The 14,460-nt window shown below is 44.4% G+C and overlaps 1 protein-coding gene across 3 annotated transcripts in view; it reads right to left on the bottom strand.

Moving 5' to 3' along the window:
* Positions 1–14,400, bottom strand: part of LOC115187615 (tubulin polymerization-promoting protein-like) — a 34,241-nt gene extending 19,841 nt beyond the window's left edge. Inside the window, exons 1-3 of one of the 3 annotated variants that reach the window (XM_029746585.1) lie at positions 14,220–14,400; positions 4,967–5,092; positions 2,623–2,967 (exon numbers count right to left, since the gene is read on the bottom strand). In XM_029746585.1, the coding sequence (XP_029602445.1) occupies positions 2,623–2,967; positions 4,967–5,025 (404 nt within the window). In that variant the 5' untranslated portion in view covers positions 5,026–5,092; positions 14,220–14,400. Of the gene's footprint in view, positions 1–2,622; positions 2,968–4,966; positions 5,093–5,713; positions 6,466–13,374; positions 13,506–14,219 lie in introns of those variants that run through there. The other 2 variants (XM_029746586.1, XM_029746584.1) reach the window with 2 other exon arrangements.
* Positions 14,401–14,460: the final 60 nt, after the last annotated feature.

Raw genomic sequence — 14,460 nt, 5'->3', positions numbered from 1 at the left:
ATCACTTCTCTGGACGGTTCTGACTTAGAATTTGTGGACAACTACAAATACCTAGGTGTCTGGTTAGACTGTAAACTCTCCTTCCAGACTCACATCAATCATCTCCAATCCAAAGTGAAATCTAGAATTGGCTTCCTATTTCGCAACAAAGCATCCTTCACTCATGCTGCCAAACTTACCCTCGTAAAACTGACCATCCTACCAATCCTCGACTTCGGCGATGTCATTTACAAAATACCCTACTCAACAAGCTGGATGCAGTCTATCACAGTGCCATCCGTTTTGTCACCAAAGCCCCATATACTACCCACCACTGCGACCTGTACGCTCTCGTTGGCTGGCCTTCGCTTCATAATCGTCGCCAAATACATTGGCTCCAGGTCATCTACAAGACCCTGCTAGGTAAAGTCCCCCCTTATCTCCGCTCACTGGTCACCATAGCAGCACCCACCTGTAGCACGCGCTCCAGCAGGTATATCTCTCTGGTCACCCCTAAAGCCAATTCCTCCTTTGGCCGTCTCTCCTTCCAGTTCTCTGCTGGCAATGACTGGAACGAACTACAAAAATCTCTGAAACTGGAAACACTTATCTCCCTCACTAGCTTTAAGCACCAGCTATCAGAGCAGCTCCCAGATCACTGCACCTGTACATAGCCCATCTATAATTGAGCCCAAACTACTACCTTTTCCCCTACTGTATTTATTTATTTTATTTATTTTGCTCCTTTGCACCATATTATTTATATTTTAACTTTGAACTTTCTTCAAATAACAAATCTACCATTCCAGTGTTTTACTTGCTATATTGTATTTACTTCGCCACCATGGCCATTTTTTGCCTTTACCTCCCTTATCTCACCTCATTTGCTCACATTGTATATAGACTTATTTTTCTACTGTATTATTGACTGTATGTTTGTTTTACTCCATGTGTAACTCTGTTTTTGTATGTTGTCGAACTGCTTTGCTTTATCTTGGCCAGGTCGCAATTGTAAATGAGAACTTGTTCTCAACTTGCCTACCTGGTTAAATAAAGGTGAAATAAAAAATAAAAAAATTACATAACTATTATATAACAGGAGGATCCTACTATCTCTCTGTATTTGTCTGCTCTCCTGGCATCTCCCCCTCTCCTCTCATCTCCCCCTCTCCTCTCATCTCCCCCTCTCCTCTCATCTCCCCCTCTCCTCTCATCTCCCCCTCTCCTCTCATCTCCCCTCTCTCCTCTCATCTCCCCTCTCCTCTCATCTCCTCCTCTCCCCCTCTCCTCTCATCCTCTCCCCCTCTCCTCTCATCTCATCTCCCCTCTCCTCTCATCTCATCTCCCTCTCCTCTCATCTCCCCCTCTCCTCTCATCTCCCCCTCTCCTGGCATCTCCCCCTCTCCTCTCCCCCTCTCCTCTCATCTCCCCCTCTCCTCTCATCTCCCCCTCTCCTCTCCTCTCCTCATCTCCTCCTCTCCCCCTCTCCTCTCATCTCATCTCCCCTCTCCTCTCATCTCCTCCTCCTCTCATCTCCCCTCATCTCCTCCTCTCCTCTCATCTCCCCTCTCCTCTCATCTCCCCCTCTCCTCTCATCTCATCTCTCCTCTCATTTCCCCTCTCCTCTCATCTCCCCCTCTCCTGGCATCTCCCCCTCTCCTGGCATCTCCCCCTCTCCTCTCATCTCCCCCTCTCCTCTCCCCCTCTCATCTCCTCCTCTCATCTCCCCCTCATCTCCCCCTCTCCTCTCATCTCCCCCTCTCCTCTCATCTCCCCCTCTCCTCTCATCTTCCCCTCTCCTCTCCTCTCATCTCCCCTCTCCTCTCATCTCCCCTCTCCTCTCATCTCCTCATCTCCTCCTCTCCCCCTCTCCTCTCATCTCATCTCCCCTCTCCTCTCATCTCCTCCTCTCATCTCCCCTCATCTCCTCCTCTCCTCTCATCTCCCCCTCTCCTCTCATCTCCTCCTCTCATCTCCCCTCTCCTCTCATCTCCTCCTCTCATCTCCCCTCTCCTCTCATCTCCTCCTCTCATCTCCCCTCTCCTCTCATCTCCTCCTCTCATCTCCCCCTCTCCTCTCATCTCCCCTCTCCTCTCATCTCCTCCTCTCATCTCCCCTCTCCTGGCATCTCCTCTCCTCTCTACACTCTCCTCTCCTCTCTACAATCTCCTCTCCTCTCATCTCTCCTCTCCTCTCCTCTCTACACTCTCCTCTCTACAATCTCCTCTCTACACTCTCCTCTCCTCTCTACAATCTCCTCTCCTCTCTACCCTCTCCTCTCCTCTCTACAATCTCCTCTCCTCTCTACCCTGTCCTCTCCTCTCTACCCTGTCCTCTCCTCTCTACCCTGTCCTCTCCTCTCTACCCTGTCCTCTCCACTATCTCCTCTCTCCCCCCTTTCCTCTCCTCTCTCCCCTCTCCTCCCTCCTCCCCTCCTCTCCCCAATAAGGACAAGTCAGAGCTCACAGTAGTAGTCAGCGTTTCAAATGTCAACCTAATCCCTTCATAGTGCACTACTTTTGACCAGGGCCCATAGGGTTCTGGTCAAAAGTAGTGCACTATTTAGGGAATGGGGTGACATTTGGGCTGCAAGATTTCTACTACGCCATTTGGGACACAGTCTACTAGAAAAGCTTTCCTTACTTGACTTTAGTGAAGACGATATCCACGTCCGTGAGGGTGACAGTTTTTCCGTCGATGACGCCGCAGTCCTTGCACAGCTTGGACCAGTTCTTGCCATGCATGTCCTTTCCTGTGGCACGCGTGTCGCCGTGGATGGCGAAGCGCCGGAACGACTCCTCCAGTGCGGTTATCTCCACGGGCGTCCGCGACCCTGCCCCACCCTCGCTGGTCCCGTTGGACTCGGAGGAAAGCCTTTTGGAGGCCCGGTCCTTGGACTGCTGTTCGCTGGGTGGACGCAGGGGAGTGGAGGAGATTGGAGGGTTGGTGTGCTTGGCCGTCTGAACTGTAAAATCTGCCATGCTGTCTCTGAGGAAGAGGAAAGAGACCGACACTATTAGCTGAAGAGCCAGGATGTGTGGTTTTCCTGTTTATGTGAAAACTCATGTACAGTATGTAAATCTGTAAGTATGTGGGACATAAAACCAGCTCTGTGTCTCCTGTGTTAAACCACTGTGTTAGTACAGGTGGACTGGGACATAATAAAAGCGCTGTGTCTCCTGTGTTAAACCACTGTGTTAGTACAGGTGGACTGGGACATAATAACAGCTCTGTGTCTCCTGTGTTAAACCACTGTGTTAGTACAGGTGGACTGGGACATAATTCCAGCTCTGTGTTTCCTGTGTTAAACCACTGTGTTAATACAGGTGGACTGGGACATAACAGGTCTGGAGCAGAAAAGGGGAATTCTCATCTCTATTGCATCATGCTGTGATCCTGACTGTAGGTGAAGGAGATGACTGTAGGTCAAGGAGATGACTGTAGGTCAAAGAGATGACTGTAAGTCAAAGAGATGACTGTAGGTCAAGGAGATGACTGTAGGTCAAAGAGATGACTGTAGGTCAAGGAGATGACTGTAGGTCAAGGAGATGACTGTAGGTCAAAGAGATGACTGTAGGTCAAAGAGATGACTGTAGGTCAAAGAGATGACTGTAGGTCAAAGAGATGACTGTAGGTGAAGGAGATGACTGTAGGCGAAGGAGATGACTGTAGGCGAAGGAGATGACTGTAGGCGAAGGAGATGACTGTAGGTGAAGGAGATGACTGTAGGTGAAGGAGATGGCTGTAGGTGAAGGAGATGACTGTAGATGACTGTAGGTGAAGGAGATGACTGTAGGTGAAGAAGATGACTGTAGATGACTGTAGGTCAAGGTGATGACTGTAGGTGAAGGAGATGACTGTAGGTGAAGGAGATGACTGTAGGTGAAGGAGATGACTGTAGGTGAAGGAGATGACTGTAGGTGAAGGAGATGACTGTGAAGGAGATGACTGTAGGTGAAGGAGATGACTGTAGGTGAAGGAGATGACTGTAGGTCAAGGAGATGACTGTAGGTCAAAGAGATGACTGTAGGCGAAGGAGATGACTGTAGGCGAAGGAGATGACTGTAGGCGAAGGAGATGACTGTAGGCGAAGCAGATGACTGTAGGCGAAGGAGATGACTGTAGGCGAAGGAGATGACTGTAGGCGAAGGAGATGACTGTAGGCGAAGGAGATGACTGTAGGCAAAGGAGATGACTGTAGGCAAAGGAGATGACTGTAGGTGAAGGAGATGACTGTAGGTGAAGGAGATGACTGTAGGCGAAGGAGATGACTGTAGGTGAAGTAGATGACTGTAGGTGAAGGAGATGACTGTAGGTGAAGGAGATGACTGTAGGTGAAGGAGATGACTGTAGGTGAAGGAGATGACTGTAGGTGAAGGAGATGACTGTAGGGGCAGCTCTAATCTTGTTCATCAGACCCTACGGGCCATGCACTATGTAGAGAATAGGGTCCCATTTTGGACAAGGGCTTAGCCTGGGGACAATGTTAGGACAGCTGTACAGATAGCTGTAGTGGTTTGACTTGGGTCCTCTTGTTCCCCTGTGAAAACACACTGTCTCTAACCCAAGGCTTGTTTCATTGGCTCTGGTTCTCTCTCTCTCTCACCGCTAACTCAGTGTGCTAGCTGGAGGCTGGAGGCAGGAGGCTGGAGGCAGAGCTTTAGCTCAGCTAGTTGTCAGTGGTGTGAGCCCAGGCTGACTGTGAATGGGCAGATGTCGTAAGTGTTCTGGCATGGAGGTGATGATTATTAATAGATCTCTGGTATTCAAGAGCAGACACACACACACACACACACACACACACACACACACACACACACACACACACACACACACACACAGCCAGTATTTCTACTGTTTCAAACTGCTGTGTTTCACTGTGATCGTGAGGTGATAGAACAGTTTAGAGAGAGGCAGACTGATTGAAGAAATGTTGGGCATTGATGATGATACAACAGCATATTCAGAGTTATCTGTGACTACTTACCTTAGTTCAGCCAGCTTTGGGTCAGCCAGCTTTGGGTCAGCCAGCTTTGGGTCAGCCATGGCGCTGCAGTAGTTGATTTCCCCCACTACACTGCTTGGACTAGGTGGCTCTCTTAGTTTCTTTGTGCTGTGAAAAAGATTCAATGAACATTGAAAGTGACCGTGATGTTCACAGTCTTTCTCTCTATGTGTGTGTGTGTGTGTGTGTGTGTGTGTGTGTGTGTGTGTGTGTGTGTGTGTGTGTGTGTGTGTGGACAAGAACGAAAGTGGAAAAAGTGATAGCCCATTGTTCATCAAAGTCTGAAAGCAAAGTGCAAAGTACGGGACTGTGAGTGCTCCTACTGTTATTATGCTCCTACTTTCACATTGTGAGGGCTTCAGACTTATTAATCACCCTTCTTCTACTGTCCACATATTTATGACCCATCCAGTGATAACAACCACGTCCCAAACGGCACCCTATTCCCTATATAGGATACTACTTACCCATAAGGCTCTGGTCAAAAGTAGTGCACTATATAGGGAATAGGGTGCCATTTGGGATGAAGACATATTTCATTATGTACTTGGCACCAAATCCAAAGCACTAAACTAGTAATAGCATGTCAATACAAATAACACCTTATAGTGTAACCTAAATACTTCTAGTTTAGATTAAAAACAAATACATACCGTATTGTTCAGTAATCAGTATTACAGTTAAAACCCTAACAGACAACAAAGTCATGTCCTGTCACAGCTGTCTTACCTCCTGTTTCTCATTTCTTCACCCCAACTGATAAAACCTGACTGCCTTCCTTTTTAAAGGCTGGCTATAGCCGAGCCCCTCTCCTGTTAAGGGCTTGTTTTACAACAGTCTTTCTCTGGCTGCGTCCCAAAAGTAATGCACTATACAGAACAGGGTGCCGTTTGGGACACAGCCTCTCTCTCCAGATGCTTTCAGTCAGTCTGAGGAGCGGGAGCCCTCTTCAAACACATCATCGTCATCACCATTTGTGTCTACACACAGCAAGACAAGCGGCATTCAGATAAACACGGCATAAAACACTCCTGGATCACAGATCACATCTACATTAATAAAGACACACACAGGTATTTTATTCCATGTTACACGTCTCATTTAAATACCTTGTGTAGATTTTAAAAGAGTAACCAATGACAGGTATCAGATTTTCAACAAAGCTTTGTTTTAGAAAGATACTGATGACTTACTGATAATGTTGTACCACTGAAGTAAATAAGGACTGCGCTCACCAAGTCGTTCCCATGGTGAACTACAGTAACCACTCAGCAGCCTCGCAGAACCCGTGTTGCCATGGCAAAGTACACCACAGCAAAGTCCCCCCCCACACACGCAGCTTGTCAGTTCTGACTGCTCCCAGACAGCAGTTCTGTTATCTATCTAGAGGTCCAGAATACGGACAGACAACTTTTATATTCCAGAAGATTTAAACTTCTTCTCCAACTGATTTCAACTGTCACTCTAATTTTCAAAAATATAGAGGAGTGAAGACTGGATAGTTGTTGTCATTCAATGCACCCCCAGCCTCCTTCAGCACTACATGGGTGGTACGGCACCATGGGTGGCAAAACAGGGGTTTTGTTTACAAGACACAGCTTCAAATCAAGCACATAAATGAACTCTAAGTACAGAAAACCCCAGATGGACCCTGAGTAAGGGCATTACGTTTCACAGGTCCATTCTTACAGGGAAAACAAGCGATAATTAATGTCTATCAATCATGTCATTGAGAACGAGGGACACTGGGGAGCCATTGTGACAGCACTATGACAGCTCTGTCTGGCTCTGAGTCCCATGGCCGTCTCTTCACACATACACACATGGTGGGTGACGTCGCTGGGTGCTACCGTTGGTGTTAGGGGGGTTGAGGTGCTGGCATGGGTCGTCCAGGACTCTGGCCAATACAGTATCCCAAATGACACCCTATTCCCTATATAGTGCATGACTTAGTGTTGACTATGGCCAATAGAGCTCTGGTCTAAAGTAGTGCACTATATAGGGCCCTGGTGAAAAGTAGTACACTATACGTATATGGAATAGGGTGACTTTTGGGACTTGTTAAGTTAACTGTTACAGCTCAAACTTAGAGATCTAACTTGGTAAGTATTTGAACAGTTACCCTTGAAACCTAAACAGATCTAGTGACCAACTATTCAACTACTGAACTCCCAACTTCAGGAATAAACAAAGAACTGTATTATAGAGTACACATAAAGAGTTTAACAGCTTCTCTCTTCCACACATGAATAAAACAAGTGACATGACCAAGCATTTCGCTACACCCGCAATAACATCTGTTAAATATGTATATATGACCAATAACATCTGTTAAAAATGTGTATGTGACCAATAACATCTGTTAAATATGTGTATGTGACCAATAACATCTGTTAAATATGTGTATGTGACCAATAACATCTGTTAAATATGTGTATGTGACCAATAACATCTGTTAAATATGTGTATGTGACCAATAACATCTGTTAAATATGTGTATGTGACCAATAACATCTGTTAAATATGTGTATGTGACCAATAACATCTGTTAAATATGTGTATGTGACCAATAACATCTGTTAAATATGTGTATGTGACCAATAACATCTGTTAAATATGTGTATGTGACCAATAACATCTGTTAAATATGTGTATGTGACCAATAACATCTGTTAAATATGTGTATGTGACCAATAACATCTGTTAAATATGTGTATCTGACCAATAACATCTGTTAAATATGTGTATGTGACCAATAACATCTGTTAAATATGTGTATGTGACCAATAACATCTGTTAAATATGTGTATGTGACCAATAACATCTGTTAAATATGTGTATGTGACCAATAACATCTGTTAAATATGTGTATGTGACCAATAACATCTGTTAAATATGTGTATGTGACCAATAACATCTGTTAAATATGTGTATGTGACCAATAACATCTGTTAAATATGTGTATGTGACCAATAACATCTGTTAAATATGTGTATGTGACCAATAACATCTGTTAAATATGTGTATGTGACCAATAACATCTGTTAAATATGTGTATGTGACCAATAACATCTGTTAAATATGTGTATGTGACCAATAACATCTGTTAAATATGTGTATGTGACCAATAACATCTGTTAAATATGTGTATGTGACCAATAACATCTGTTAAATATGTGTATCTGACCAATAACATCTGTTAAATATGTGTATATGACCAATCAAATGTGATATCCCAGCATTCCAGCTACTAGTGGTACAGGACCTTGGATGATCTATGTGAAACTTTCACACAATCTTGTTTCAGCTTGTATCCTGCCAAACAAGACTTTCCCAGCAAATTCACTCCACTTTCTCTGGAACCATCTACATGTACTGACAGACTTGACTTCCCTCCGTGCACATACTTGTGTTTGTGGAAGCCTTTAGGCTGTTTATTTACTGTGGCACCCTCATCCCTACGATAGAGTGCTCTGTGGCACCCTCATCCCTACAATAGAGTGCTCTGTGACACCCTCATCCCTACGATAGAGTGCTCTGTGACACCCTCATCCCTACGATAGAGTGCTCTGTGACACCCTCATCCCTACGATAGAGTGCTCTGTGACACCCTCATCCCTACGATAGAGTGCTCTGTGACACCCTCATCCCTACGATAGAGTGCTCTGTGACACCCTCATCCCTACGATAGAGTGCTCTGTGACACCCTCATCCCTACGATAGAGTGCTCTGTGGCACCCTCATCCCTACGATAGAGTGCTCTGTGACACCCTCATCCCTACGATAGAGTGCTCTGTGACACCCTCATCCCTACGATAGAGTGCTCTGTGACACCCTCATCCCTACGATAGAGTGCTCTGTGACACCCTCATCCCTACGATAGAGTGCTCTGTGACACCCTCATCCCTACGATAGAGTGCCCTGTGACCCCCTCATCCCTACGATAGAGTGCTCTGTGACACCCTCATCCCTACGATAGAGTGCTCTGTGGCACCCTTTGTGCCCTGACAACTATTTCAGTTGATGTGACAAAACAAGCTAGTGTAGAGAATCATTCTACCATCTAAACCGCTGTGAAATATATTTTCAATAAACAAAAATATTGTATTTTCAGCTGTTTGAAACTGGTGTACAAAACCTAAAGTAAAAGATGCAAAAATGAAAGTTAAGAAGGAGAAGCTCACATAGAACAAATCTACCGCTTCTTAGACTTGCTTTCAAAAAGCATGACAGATCTATAACACACATTTCTATGTGAATTTGGTCGGGTCACCCAAAAAGGAACATATTGCAGCTTTAAGTCTCATTTAGTCCATGGCTGTGAATACAGAATATATTATTACCTTACATTTTAGTAAACATGTTATGATTGTCCTGTGTGGCTCAGTTGGTAGAGCATGGTGTTTGCAACACCAGGGTTGTGGGTTCGATTCCCATGGGGGACCAGTATGGAAATAAATGTATGAAATGTATGTATTCACTACTGTAAGTCGCTCTGGATAAGAGTGTCTGCTAAATGACTAAAATGTAAATGTAAAAAATGATTGGAAGATCATATGATTGATGATGATTGGATTACAGTGATGAATCTATTACATCAATTATAAAGGTCAGAAATGACAGTTGGTGTGGCTTGGATCTAACAGAGGATTTCATTACTGTATATGAAAGGTTAATTACCATGGCATTAACCAGGCACTGGGCATAGTAACCCCCAACAGTGTGGCGTATAGTCTATACTGACACATTGGCCAGATAGTCTGTAGTACGGTCTTCTCTCTGTCTTAGGCCTGCCTGTTTCCTGTCCCACTACAAAGGAAAAAAGCCATTTGGTTAAGTCCAGATCTCAAGAGATAAATCAGTGACTGGAAGACTGCCTGCTTACATATACTCTCCTTCTGGCCATGCATTGCTGCTTACAGATGACTGCTTTACTATAGAAACTGGCCCATTTTGAACTCTGCTATTAATAGCAACACAACATGCCATGGTAAGAACATTCTATCTGTTCTTAAGAGAGGGGGAATAGTCAGCACAAGACAATAAGCAGACAGCCAATCGTAAAAATTATGAGAATACCACACACTTAACAACAATGAGGTGTGTGTGTGTGTGTGTGTGTGAGTGAGTGAGCGAGTGCATGTTTGCTTGTGAGCGGGCACCCTTGTGTTTGTTTTATTCAAGCATTCATGAGTGCCTGTGTGTGTGTTTGTGTGTGTTTGTGTGTCCCTCCCTGACTGGGCATGCTGTGGTGAACCCATCTGCTCTCCATCTAGATCAGTCCCAGCCAGCCAAATGCTCTTGAATGTGGCCTTGTCAGCCAATCAGAACAGAATGTGTGGTACAATGCCACCATGACCCCTAGTCTACCCAGTTCTATATCACCATGACCCCTAGTCTACCCAGTTCTATATCACCATGACCCCTAGTCTACCCAGTTCTATATCACCATGACCCCTAATCTACCCAGTTCTATATCACCATGACCCCTAGTCTACCCAGTTCTATATCATCATGACCCCTAGTCTACCCAGTTCTATACCACCATGACCCCTGCCATACCATGCCATGTCTACCGCCTGGTCCAAGATCATAATGTGGTATTCTGGTCCCAGATCATTAGGTGTCAGCCTGGTCCCAGATCATTAGGTGGTAGCCTGGTCCCAGATCATTATGTGGCAGCCCGGTCCCAGATCATTATGTGGTATTCTGGTCCCAGATCATTATGTGGTAGCCTGGTAAGATCATTATGTGGCAGCCTAGTCCCAGATCATTAGGTGGCAGCCTGGTCCCAGATCATTATGTGGCAGCCTGGTCCCAGATCATTATGTGGTATTCTGGTCCCAGATCATTATGTGGTATTCTGGTCCCAGATCATTATGTGGTATTCTGGTCCCAGATCATTATGTGGTATTCTGGTCCCAGATCATTATGTGGTATTCTGGTCCCAGATCATTATGGGGTAGCCTGGTCCCAGCTCTAACTAGCACTGCCAATCCCATACATAAAGCAACATAGATCTGGGCCCAGGCTACATTGACAGAAGGCTAAAAACACACTATCCTGAGTCTGTCAGTCTTCACTAGAGCACCAGCAATCTGAGTCCCAGTCCGCCATTGTACCACTAACCCGAGTACACCAGTCAGACAACAACTCTTGCCTGTGTATACAGCTCTACCAAACCTCTCTACCACATCCAGGTAGTCAGTCTGCCATGGTGACACTCTTGGTCACCCAGTCTTACACAGGGCTCTACGCTGACCTATTTTACAAGGAACATGTGTGCAACCTAAATGTATGCTCACACAAATATGAGGTAATAAAGCTAGAATCCTTAATTTTTTTAAATTAAAATTCCAGGTGACACAGCAAAATATTTAGGCGCATAACCCTCCTCCCCTCCATCCATCCATATATCCCAGAGTGCATTACACCATCACCCTACTGGCCCATGGGTCTGAAGTCACTCACTGTTGTTGGTCTGTGTCTCTTGCTGCAGTTTGTTAGGGCAGGGAATTGCCAGGGACATCACAATATGATTTTATCACCATACTTAGGTGCTGACTGCGTTCTCATGATTACATACATATTGGGATTTGATGTTCCAAACATATTGCTCACCATGTCTGCTGCAGAGAGACAAGAGAGAGCCATGAGAAAAGTAGTGTTGATCAGTTAGGGAAATGAAAGTGCTGAAAACATGTTGGCTCACTATTTAAGAAGAAGATGGAGAACAAGCTGTAGGAGTAAAATACTGGAGTTTTGGCTCAGGTACAGCCGACTAGCATTAGCTAACGCCACCTACAGTAACAAACAAAAGTCAATCTTTTTTACAAATCGATACTTGGAGTCAAATATCGATATAATATTGTATAAAAATAATATTGCGAAATGTAACTATCGATTTCTTCCCCATCACTAGAGTTTGTGTCTCCGTCCCCCCTCCCTCCGTCCCCCCTCTGGTGTCAGACACAGATGTATTGTGCTTCAGAAACAATATGTTAGACTATATCTCTGCTCAGTTGTTATTGTGGTCATAACAACAAGCCATATTAAGATACAAGGCAGAGTAATGAAAGAGAGGATCCTTATTCAACCCCATTGGCTGAATGATCCCAATGAGAGCAGCAGTGGTCCTGTCTGTCATGGAGAGAGGCCTGGGCTGTGACTCAAATGCTACCTTATTCCCTATGCAGTACACTACATGGGCTCTGGTCAAAAGTAGTGCACTATATAGGGAATAGGGTGCCATTTGGGATGTGCAGCCCTGTTCATCCGACAGCACTGAGTGGAAGGTGTTGAACTTCAACAGGAATGCAGAACAAAGTGGGCTCCCTTTGACATACTACTGTACACACCAGTCAATTGTGGAAACTGTAACCACATTTTTTCATTGATATCACTCGGCTGGGAGAGGCAAAGTTTAACATTTAAAAAACTAAAACATTTCAAAATGTAGCGGGCTGATAAGATACAGACAGCGTCCTCTAATTACTAATCATCAATGACACCAACAATTACCTGAATGATTTAAGAGGACTACAAGAGCTGAATTTCTCTGGCCTTTTTTACATCTTTGTGGGGGAAAGAGTGGGGAGTTTTTTCATGTTGGATAAGTGGTGAAAGGTAGGAGAGAGCAGGCTTAAAGAGCAGTCGTCCGGATTCAACCCCATGCTGACAGCGGTACATCGTACATGTGTTCCAGAGGAGGAGGCTTAAAGCTTAGACTACTAGACCACCCCTTTGGCTTTTATCACTGACCATGCAGACTTTCACTTTCATAATGTGGCTTTTTACCAAAAACATATCCTTTCATAAGTCCACCCTGTCCTTAATATGACTCATTTACATCGTGAGGGTAATTGTTTATGACTGGATCCAGTGGCTCTCGGACCAGAGTGCACTGCAACCTAGAGCCAAGAGAGAAATCTGGGGCATAGTCAGTGGGTGACTGCGTTCTCTCCTCATGCGTACCTAATACAACATATGGCGATAAACAAGGCTAACGCACATGTAAAGCAGAAGTGCTATGAACAAAATACTGGGCCATTTATTTGTAGAATCTGACCTACGTTTGCAATTAGGTCAACGTTTTAATTACAGTAGTGCTTTACTTATATACTGCTTGAGTCCGACAAAAGTAAAGACTGATTGGCAAATGCTCTCATTTAACTCTCTGACTGTGAAACACTAGATACTGTATGTAAGCCCAACGCATGTAGTGCTGCCTGCCAAGCACCGGTCATTTCCATTAACATACATGACCAGATCATCATGTTACAAGATATAGGTAGAATCCTTGACGCAATAAAATCGACGTACGCCTAAAGAGTATAGAAACAGAATACACAAGGAAGATAAGTGTGTAAGTGGGATTCATGCATCCTTACGGTAGTTTGTATGTATGAGAATATTATCATTCCAAAAAGGCTTCCTGCAACTATTTTCCCTTCTAGGCTGTCCAGGCTACATTATGTAACAATCCTGCTTTAGAAGGCAGGGTTCGATACAAAGGATCTGTCCTACAGTTTCAAGAGGATCTCCTATGCCATTACGGACCTTGACCTCTTGACAGAGGTAGTAGGGAGAAGGTAACAACAACACATGTAAAATGTCGGGACAACAAGCGACATAAACTATACTATGGTTTTGTTTAAGTTGACAGTATGGAAGTTGTATAATGCAGTATGGGCATAGTTCATGCGCGAGACTGGTTACATAAACTTGCAAATGTGCAGAGATTCATGCTCCAGTAGTGGTCTCTGGAATAGTCCACAGTGGCACGTGACCATTGTTATTGTGACCATGCACAGGCTGCAGTCGCCGCTCTTCTATTGCCACTTGCCAGTGCATAACGCAATACCTGGCAATACATTGAATATGCGTATACACTATTGACAGCGTCTACAATTCAGTAAACGATACACCATTATGCAATGCATAATTCTAGAACCAAACGGCGTAAAAGACCAGTGCTTTCAAATGAGGGAAAAACGAAAGCATATTTGACAATCAAGCGACTTCCTGCATATAATGCACAACATCATTTAGTGGTCAATGAAATATTGAAATACATTTACATTTGTTGCTATCAATTTGATATTTATAAAAAGGCATTGAACCCGACTGTGTCAGTGTCAAAATAAACGCACACCAAAACAAATAAACTGTCAACATCAATAGCTGTTCTTTTGCCAAAAAACATTTAACCGCATCTGTAAAATAACACATTTACCTGATATCTCAATCCTTCTCCAATCCACTGTTCTTTGTTGTCAATTCCACAAAATCATAACTGCACGTCGAGGAATGTTGGAGGTTGAAAGAACGTTGCCAACACTATATTCTCCCGCTATATAGAATCTCAAATGCCTGTCTGCTGTTCGCCTCCCAGAAAGAAATGCGGGGAGAAATCCAGGCCACTGATTGGCTGCCGCACTCCTACCACTCGTGTAAACATCAATCTTTTCTCATGA

The sequence above is a fragment of the Salmo trutta genome, unplaced genomic scaffold, assembly GCF_901001165.1.
Source record: "Salmo trutta unplaced genomic scaffold, fSalTru1.1, whole genome shotgun sequence".
Taxonomy (NCBI): Eukaryota; Metazoa; Chordata; class Actinopteri; order Salmoniformes; family Salmonidae; genus Salmo; species Salmo trutta.
The sequence above is the reverse complement of the archived record's forward strand: the minus strand, read 5'-3'. Positions and strand labels throughout refer to the sequence as shown.